At 33.2% G+C, this 10,066-nt stretch overlaps 1 protein-coding gene across 2 annotated transcripts; it reads left to right on the forward strand.

The window, feature by feature from the left end:
* Nucleotides 1–1,154: 1,154 nt before the first annotated feature.
* Nucleotides 1,155–8,301, forward strand: LOC101263523 (uncharacterized). 2 transcript variants are annotated; one of them, XM_069298830.1, is made up of 15 exons: nucleotides 1,155–1,361; nucleotides 1,962–2,095; nucleotides 2,209–2,326; nucleotides 2,412–2,528; nucleotides 4,365–4,469; nucleotides 4,919–5,002; nucleotides 5,106–5,221; nucleotides 5,460–5,561; nucleotides 5,667–5,780; nucleotides 5,915–5,971; nucleotides 6,775–6,841; nucleotides 6,974–7,027; nucleotides 7,214–7,288; nucleotides 7,838–7,873; nucleotides 7,968–8,301. In XM_069298830.1, the coding sequence occupies exons 2-15, from the start codon at nucleotides 2,076–2,078 to the stop codon at nucleotides 8,064–8,066; spliced, it is 1,164 nt and encodes a 387-aa protein (XP_069154931.1). In that variant the 5' UTR covers nucleotides 1,155–1,361; nucleotides 1,962–2,075; the 3' UTR covers nucleotides 8,067–8,301. The 2 variants fall into 2 exon arrangements, with proteins under 2 accessions (XP_069154931.1, XP_069154932.1); XM_069298831.1 differs by having other exon boundaries at nucleotides 1,302–1,819.
* Nucleotides 8,302–10,066: the final 1,765 nt, after the last annotated feature.

Genomic DNA, 10,066 nt, shown 5'->3' on the forward strand with positions numbered 1-10,066 from the left:
AAGCTTACTAAAGAATTATGTTCTCTTCCATGTCGAACACTTAATTAATCCATAATTCGTTTTTCTTTCATTAATTTTGTACTATGATATATATATATATATATATATATATATTTTTTTTTTTTATTATTATTATTATTTGTATTTTTTTTTTCAAATCATATGATTCTTTGGTGGATCACAGGCTGTGTTCTAAGAAAGCAGACATGCAAATTTTTTGTGGGCACCACGTGGGTACATTATCATCAAGCTTTACACATGTTGGTGTTACACAATACCACATCAAAAGAGAACCCATATTTTAATAATTAAAATAACTATAGGAGTATTTCTTTAATTCGAAATTTAAAAGTTTAGATTCATTCACTTTATGAAAGTTTTCAATAATTAAAGTAATTATATTTCTTTAATTCGAAATTTAAAACTTTAGATTCATTAACTTTATCAAAATTTTCAATCGAAACGTGAAAAAGAAGAGGCAAAATTCAAATTCAACATTGAAAATACAATTGATCATTTGTAACTCAAATTCTTCGTGAGATTTATACGGAGCAACCTCTTAATTGTTGGTAAGCCATCAGTTACATATGTAGGCAGTGTGTCTCCATTCTTAAACTGAAAAATTGAAGTATATTATTATAGAAATCTTCCATAGCAATTAAAGACTATTTACCCGCTCTCTTGTTTGGATAGTTATTACGTATTATTTCAGGATATATAAAATATTATATTATATTATATATAATATAATATAATATCTCAACGTTGTTTATTGTTTTTTTTCATTACATAATATCACATATTAACAATGGAATATAAATCTATAATTAAAGCAGAACTACTATTAAAAATAAAAAAAATTATTAAATAACAAATTAAAGATAAAATGAAAAAAAGGTATTAAAATAATAACACAATTACAATAAATTTATCCTCACCCAAAACGAGATTTTGTGTCTTTGATAAAGCTGAATTTAATGCGATATAATAAAATTTACATAATAATTAAGTAGATATTATATTTAAATTAACGATATAAACCGTCCAAACAAGGAGCAAGTCTCAATTATTTAAAAAATGATTTCTTACCATTTTAGGATGGTTAATATGTACTTTTTGATTAATAAATGATGTTCAATAATATAAATTTATCTGGATCAAATTTTGTAAAATATTAAGTCAGTTTATTTTAATTATATATTGTGTGGGAAGGGACGGTATGGTATGGTACGGAGTGATTACACAAATCCTCTTTCTGGGGAACAATACTTTTCAATATTTGACATTTCGTCCCACAATATAACCAAACATTGAAATTTGATACCCATCGAAATCTCTCTCTCAAACCATCGGGAAAACCTGTAAGACTCTCAAAACCCACTTTTTCTTCATCTGTTCATCAATTTTGATCCTTTACATGCTGCGTTCTGCATTGAAAAACACTTAATTTGTTTGGATTCTAGGGCTTTATATTCGGGATTTGATCTCTGGTTGTAATTCCTTTTTTTTTTTTTTGACAAAATGAACTACATTTTAATAGTTTTTTTTGCAAATTTTTGGATTTTTATATGGGGATTGAGGTTTTCACATTGATTACAAGTAGCATTTTTGATGTTCTACTCGTTAGTTTAAAGTATTCTTGATTAATTGACGGGTCTTAGGGTTTTTTTATGGCCCAGATCAATAGCTCAAGTAAGATTTGTTTGCCCATTTGATCGGAAACTAATAAGATTCATAAGTTGAAGTTACAGTTATTTTCTATGAGAGACCAACTAGACAGTTCTTAAACTGAAATACAAGTTCAACAACTGTTAAATTGGTGAGGATTTTCAATTAATTTTTGACTTCCTCAGTTAAAATTGTGAACAGTTTATCAAACCTTTAGAGGGAATTTTTTTTAGTGTAGTATGTAGGTATGGATTGTATACACCGCCCCGAGTAATGTATCTTTATTCTTTCAGGCATGTCAAGTTTGCTCTTTTGAAAGTGGATGATGCTATATTCATTTCTGGGGTTGCTCAAGGAATTGGTTTCTGCCTAGTGCATGACCTTTGAGTTGAGCAACTATTATCACAATGGTAACCTCTCACCGCAGGTTTGTAGGCCAAAAGATATGCCGTTGTGATAAATTTTACCGAGTTTTAGTTGCCGCATCTCTTTGTTTTATTTACATTATTAGCTTACAAAATACCCTCTTTGTTATTTAAGGTTCACTGGGGTTTTCAAAAGATCAAATGACAGTGTCAGGCTAATAATAACAACAATCATGGGAATGGTATTTGGATATTTCATTGGCATTTCGTTTCCATCTGTTTCTCTAACAAAGGTACGTCGGCCCTACTTTTGAATGGTCTCCCTGGTGGAGAGTAATATGCCCCTGTCATCAGTATAATCTTGGGGATCCTTTGCAGATGTCTTTACCTTCAAGCATTTTATCATCTCTTGATGTAGCCTTCAATGACGGTCATCAAAGACTTAGTGGACGTAGTTTTCCTGAAAATCTTGGCAGTGTCCCTTTAACACCAAAGGTACTTATTATTCACTTCAAGTCCTTTAAATTATGTATTCTTCCCTGCAGCGTTACTATGTTGATTCACTTGTATGCTCATGAAAAAGGTGTTTAAAAGAAGCTTTTTAACACACTTTAACTACTAATGGTGTCAGTTTGACCAGCAAAACAATCTTTCCTTATGGATGGATTCATCTGCATTTTTGTTGCATTTAGTGGTTGCACAATAAAATATTAAACACCAGCTAAGAAAGTCTCTCATTTTTTTATTCGCAAGATGAGTCACACATATTGAGACTCATTTTAGAGAAAAAAGTAGTTACATAGGTGATACCAGTTAATCGAAAATATAATTTAATGATGTTTTTTTTGGCAACCAATGTGAATATTACCATTAACAAAAAACACCACATACAAGAACTGGTCTCATCCAACCCTCACCACCCTTATCTATTAAGGAGTAGTAAAGTTTGGCTTCAACAAACTTTACCTTGCACAAAAAAAAAAAAGTTTGGCTTCAACAATATAACAAACTAATTCCAGAATTTTTGCCAAAAACTTCTACATCTATTTGCTTCCTTAGTATACTTATACATCTCTATCCTCTCCACGATTTAACAAATGATTGTACTCACTATCTCTCTATGTTGTACCTGTACTTCCTTGAACTGTGTACAGTTTCTGGGTTTCCATATGTGATATACTATTGCTCCCAAAATAGCAGCTATCACTTGTTTCTTAATTCCAATGTTTCACTCTGATCAGCTCCAGTGTAGTCTTCAAATCTCTTGTCGGGACTGAAATTTTTGACCATTGTGCTAGTGCATCTCTCACTTTGACAGCATACTCACATTCCACAAACAAGTGATTGTTTGTCTCTAATACTGCAGCTTGACACAGGGAACAGTTCCTATCATCTACCTGAATGTTCATATTCAACAGCCTGCCCTTCGTAAGCAATTTATTTTGCATTGCTAGCCACATAATAAACCTCTGTCTTGGCAGTGATGCAGAGTTCAACACTAATTCTGCTATTTTAGGGTCCCATACTTTGTAGAGGTCTTATAGTCCTACTAGATTCTTATGCCAGCTAGAAATATGGAGAAATTCTACTTCTCATTATATTTTTTATATTGTTGGCATGAGATGAACTTAAATGGGGAGTGGGGCCCTTGTACCTTTTTCTTTCTCGCCTTGTCCATTCCATGCCCTTATTTTCAGAAAAACACTTATATGAAAAATGCACTTGCTAGCTGGAAGAACATCAGGACTTTGTTTTTGATCAGTAGTTGCTTGATGGTCAAGATGGAAAAAACTTACAGTGTGCAATTATATGTGACACAATTGCTTTTTGTGAACCAACTTTAGATTGGAGTTACGCTAGTGAACTCAATATGACAAGATTCAGAAACTATACCGAAAGTACTAACAGAATTTAAAAAAAAAACAATACAGAAGAACTATTGAACGCTACATCATTGATCGTTTACAGAAGTGTTCAAGAAAATTGTCATCTATTTATCTCGACTGTCAAAGTGGATTTTTCTGTCATGTAAATTGAACTTTAAAAAATAATATCATTGAAGATAATGTGCACGACTGATTAGTGGCACATTGTTACAATTGTATGCACTGCTAATCTGAAGTTGCCGAGTCTGCTCTATTTACTGGTTTTGTTACAAGATAAGCTAATATGGTGATTCTTCCAACTTTACGAAAAATGCAGAAATAAATGCATGATATTCCCATTTAGAAATGGTCTTAAGATATATGTTCTAATTGCAGAGTAGATGTGGCATCCAGAACATAGTGAAGTTCATATTCAATTACTGATGATGTTGATTTTGTTTCTTAGATATATGTTCCAACAAATCCTCGCGGTGCAGAGTCTTTGCCACCAGGGATCGTGGTCCCTGAATCAGATTTCTATCTACGAAGATTGTGGGGTGATCCAAGTGAGGTATGATGCAAAGAGTAGCTTGTAGTCATTGAATTAGACTTTTTTGTCCAAAAAGAAAAGAATGTCTGGTCAGTGTAGGGTTTATGATACCTACAGTTATTCTGCAATCTTGAGCTGCTATTCATCATATGGTCACATGTCCATGTTATCAAACAAAATATAAAATAGTTTTAAAAATGGTTATGTCCACTTCATCTGCTTCCGGCTCGGTATTCTGTTACAGGGAAATGACCAGTTTTACATCTGATATACTTTAATGTGGATGATTTAATAATGTGAATGATTTGAGAATTCTTCATTAGAAGTGCAGTATTTGTATCCTTTTCTGGAAAGCTGTTAACAGATAGGAGGACAACTCTCTAATGGCATAAAATATTAGTCTCTGTAAAATTTGGAGTTTTTTTTCTCCTTTTTTTCTGTGTAGCCTTATAAATGTGGTGGAATTTCAGGATCTAAGGAATAAGCCAAAGTATTTGGTGACATTTACAGTTGGTTTGGATCAAAAGAACAACATCGATGCCTGCGTTAAAAAGGTTACAAAAAGAGGCTGATCCATTGAATGTGATATCATACATCATTATCATTTTCTTTTTATGTTGTATCCACACTGACTTTTATTTTATGTATGTTGGTTAGTTTTCAGAGGATTTTCAAATTTTGCTTTTTCATTATGATGGTCGAACGAGTGAATGGGATCAGTTCGAATGGTCCAAGCGTGCAGTTCATATCAGTATTAGGAAGCAGACAAAATGGTAAGACTTTCTAGTTATGCAACAATCTTTGGGATTCTAACTCCCATTAATGATGCAAGAATTAAAAGAAATATGCCTCAGAACTTTTACCAGTGCTGGCAGCCCTTTAGCATGTATAACACTCTTCTATTGAGTTTGTGATGATAAGATGCAGGGAAGGTGTTAAATAGGATTTTAGACTGGTATATTTTTTTGTAGTTCCATAATCTTTTGTGGGTCTTTCTATCTCCCTTAACAGGTGGTATGCAAAGAGGTTTTTGCATCCTGATGTCGTAGCTGCCTATGATTATGTATTTATCTGGGACGAAGATCTGGGGGTTGAACACTTCAATGCAGACAAGTAGGTGTTTCTTTTTGGTTGTTTTTCAATAACTTCTCATTCTTAAGAGTGAGAGATTACTCGTCACTTCCGTTTCCACCTAATCTAGGCACCTGAATATGACAGGTATATTCAGCTAGTTAAGAAACATGGACTAGAGATCTCTCAGCCAGGTCTTGAACCCAACAATGGTCTAACATGGCAGATGACAAAGAGGAGAGGTGATAGAGAAGTTCATAAGTAAGTCCCTTGTGTTGCTGTCTCCCATCTTTCTCTGACAGTTCCCATCTCTGGGCCCCAATAGTTAGGATTGAATCTCTCCAGAGATTAGCTTGTGTTCATGCACATTTAGAATTGTTGGTGGCCTGAAACAGGAGTACAGAGGAGAAACCAGGCTGGTGCAGTGATCCACGGTTACCTCCTTGTGCAGCGTACTCTCTCTCTCTCTCTCTCTCTCTCTCTCTTTCTCTCCCCCCTCCCCCTTCTCTCTCTCTCTCTCACACACACACTCTCTCTCAGAGATTTTAAAATGTGCAAGCTGGAGAAAATCTATACTTATCCACTAACACATATATGTAGATATTTAATGGACTTAGGCGCTGTTGATTAATAATTCAGACTGTAGAAATCATTCTTTTAATTTGAGAAGCAAGAAAACAACTATTTTGGTAGACAAAGAAAGATGGGGGCAAGTATTTGTATGTTAAAATGCTCACCATTAATGTATTGTGGATGACAATTTGTCATTTACATTAGCAAGACATCGAATTGACACCTTCTGTACGTCTGTGGAAGAATTCAAGGGTCTGTGCTGTATCATGAATGTTTATATTTTTAGTCATGACTGCAGAAATTTGGGAGACAGGCGCTAATTCAAGACACACTTTCAATTTTCAGAAGCTAGGAAATGACAATTTTGGTAGACAAAGGAAGATTGGAGAATTTTTTGTATGTTACGAGTAGAACTGCATGCCATTAATGTATTGTCGTTAACCTAGCAAAATGTTGAATTGACATCTTCTGTACATGTTTTCTTCCTAAAAACTTATGATTGAGCAAATAAACCTCTCGTAAATTAATACTCAGGCAATTTCTAGTCAGCGAGTATTATTTTGGTTTTCTACACATAGCAATTTTTGGGAAATTGATTTGTAGAAGGCCAGTACACAAGTGCACCATCTGGTACTTTTAGCATTGGCCTGCAAATTATCTTTTTCCTTATTTGTTTTTTCAGTTTCGTGGAAATAATGGCTCCTGTATTTTCTCGAGAAGCATGGCGATGTGTTTGGCATATGATTCAGGTAGTTCTTTCAATTGGGATATGTATTCATTGTGATCCTTTCAAGAATGCATTTACAGTGGTCATGAGTGCATTAATAAATACAAGTACTATTATAGTGACAGCTCTGCTTCCACTTGATGTTTTCTTATAGAATGATTTGGTGCATGGATGGGGATTGGATTTCGCTCTCAGAAGATGTGTAGAGGTCAGTAGTTTCTATTTGTGTATGTACTGCCCCTTTAGACTTTGATAACATTATGAACATTTAAAACCATCCTCTCTAGTATTGTAGAGGTTTTGCTAATTTGAAGTATGGTAGACCATTTAGCAAAACCTAGTTTCTTTTTACTTATTTTTTGGTAAAGAGTTAACTTTTTATTTGTTTATGCAGCCTGCACATGAAAAAATTGGTGTAGTGGATTCACAATGGATAGTGCATCAAGTTATTCCTTCCCTTGGAAGTCAGGTTAGTAAATGTCCATTTCCAGAAAATAAATAACTGAATCTCTACTACTAATTCCATGTTAAATTTTGTTGTGTCAAGTGCCTATGTTAGTTTTAGTGCATATTGCAGAACGACAAGAAGCAGATAAAGAAGTTACTTTTTGTCGTTGGATTGTTCTGCATACCCCCCACCCCACCCCCAAAAAAAAAAAGAAAAAACAGATTATTGCAGTTATGATTTTGCTTAAAGGTTTGATAGATCTAAAAACCTACCACTCTAGCTTGAAGAGTCCTCTGAAGGCGGCAGACTCATAGGATGACTGAACTTTAGTATCCATTGTCTCTTTAGATTTCTAGGTAGGAAGGAGATTATTGGTTTACGAAACAAGAATGCCACTTTGTGAGATGATTTATGTCTCGTTAGAGCTAAAGCTGGTTTTGCTTCCCTATACATTCCAAGGCTGAAGTTGTTTTCTGCAACTATTAACTCATTACTCCCTTGTATTTCGTATGACTTGTTATCATTTCTTAAGTTTTTTCTTGACGATTTCTGTCACATGATAACATACAGGGTAGCTCGGAGAATGGTAAAGCCCCTTGGGAAGGGGTAAGCAAATCCGCGGCTCAGCTAAAATCTAGTTTGAGAAATATCATTGCCCATTTATTTCATCACATCTTAGTTACTTGTTTCCTTTTTGTAGGTAAGAGTGAGGTGCAGAAATGAGTGGACAATGTTTCAGGATCGATTAGCCAGTGCAGATAAGGCATATTATGCACTAAATGGGAAAACCAGATTATAACATCGCCTACAACTTGTTTGTAAATTGCTTCTTTTACCCCCTTTTTTTTAACTCCTGTTTTAGGTAAGCCTAATTCATTTTGCCAGTATTTCTTCTTTATAAATATTTGCTTTACTATAGAGCAGCCATATTTCTGTAGACCATGGACCGTAAACAGTAAGACATTGGAACACCTCCTGTGCATAGATGATACTAGATGAAATCTTATATAGCCCATGATCGTTGTTTACCTTCATCCTTCTTTGTATATTTTCATTTTTGGATACCGGCGAATACATAATATTCTGGTTCATTGCATTAACTGGAAAAGAGGGAAATTGGGATTGCGATTCTGATTTAAGTTAATACATTAAGACGAACTCACCATTTATTTCCTGGAAGAGAAGATTATATTTTTGTTTTTATTCAGACGTTACATTGACAAAAATTGAAGGACCAGATCTATTGAAAGTATAAACCAAGACTAACATATGAAAACGACAAAATATGATTGTTACAAGTAATTGATGACATTGGGAGTTTTTTTTTTCTTTTTTGGTTGACTTGTTATGCAATAAATAGTGATACAGGAATTGTGATGTCAAAAGTCATTAATATATATTGTTGGTAACTACTCATGAACCATACTGCAATAATTGTCTGAAATGGCAAGAATCTAGAGATAACTATTACTGGCAAACTTAACAAGTACAAATAGAATCGAAGGAAGTAAATTTCTGCTATAAAGCAAACTATATTACTAAATGGGAAGTTGAATTACTAATACTGTTTCTTATACTCCATTTCCTATTTTCTACATCACTCTGTATGAGATAATTTATAATCACACAAGTGTCTCTAAATTTTTGTTGTAAAATAACTGCGTGTATTTGAGATGTTTAGTACATTAAGCTCTCATGTTAAACATTATACACATCTAGCTCTCATATTACTATATTATTTAAAATGTTAGTAAATATTTTCACCATCATGTCTCATAATGCTTCTCAGTTTTCATATAGCATTTTGTAGGGTTAAATTATGGTAAACTTTGAACACCAAATTACTATATTGTTAAAATTTGTTTGTCCCGCTGTTATGGGTGGTCACCTTGGAACCAAAATTTTCAGCTGAAAAAGATTTATATTACTGTATTTTATTGTTTTTGCGGATCCAAGAGACTTTAATCAAAAATGGTTGCATTAAATGATTTGTATTGTAGTGTCAGTTTCTGGATTAAAAAAATTGTTATAAATCCTCATAATTAACTTGGTTCTCATTTATTATTTGTGATAATGTAATTTAAGTTATGCCAGCTCATTGTTTTTTTTTCCCTTTTGCATGTCTTATTTATCTTGAAAGGCTTCCATACAGAGGAAAAATCATTCTAATATTAGAAGATTAGTATAAAATTAAAATGCCATTAAAGTTAAAAGCATCCATATAGGAGTATTAGATTTTAAATCAAATATATATTGTCAACATCATGATTTTGATGGCGTTAAAGTTATTGTCAGTAGGATATTATACAGAAACGACTTACACTGTCAATTATTCGAAGTGATGCTTTAATGTTTCAGAGGCGAAGCGATGATTATGAGTTTGAGCGTTTTAAATCAATTTTATTCGGGAGTTCATACGTTAATAAACATATATTTATTTAATTTTTTAATACAAAATATAGAATTTATGGAAAAGTTAGTGAGTTCGTCTAAATTCATAGATCCTCTCATCCATCTCACGAGTTTTACCTGTAATTGTATTCATATTGGAACTAGATCAAATAAAAAATTCACGTTATACGTTTTAATAAATGTAACTCTATATCTAGAAAAAAAATAAATTTGTGAGGCTTTAGACTAAAAATACAAGAGTATTTACTACTTCTCTACGACCCGCAAGGTCGACTTTGCTACTGTTACCGCCATAACTAGCCAATCACTCTACAGCTATTTTTTTTTGGGTCAAACAACTCAATGCTTCCAATTTAATGTTTCTCCTTATCTTTTTAGTAAATGACT

Source organism: Solanum lycopersicum, chromosome 6, assembly GCF_036512215.1.
Source record: "Solanum lycopersicum chromosome 6, SLM_r2.1".
NCBI lineage: Eukaryota > Viridiplantae > Streptophyta > Magnoliopsida > Solanales > Solanaceae > Solanum > Solanum lycopersicum.

Excerpts from the sequence above, each read along its gene's own strand:
- LOC101263523 (XM_069298830.1), top strand. The coding sequence starts at position 2,076 with ATGGTAACCTCTCACCGCAG. Across the intron at positions 5,562-5,666 it reads GAACACTTCAATGCAGACAA|GTATATTCAGCTAGTTAAGA; the intron begins GTAGGTGTTTCT and ends TGAATATGACAG. Across the intron at positions 7,874-7,967 it reads GTAAAGCCCCTTGGGAAGGG|GTAAGAGTGAGGTGCAGAAA; the intron begins GTAAGCAAATCC and ends TCCTTTTTGTAG.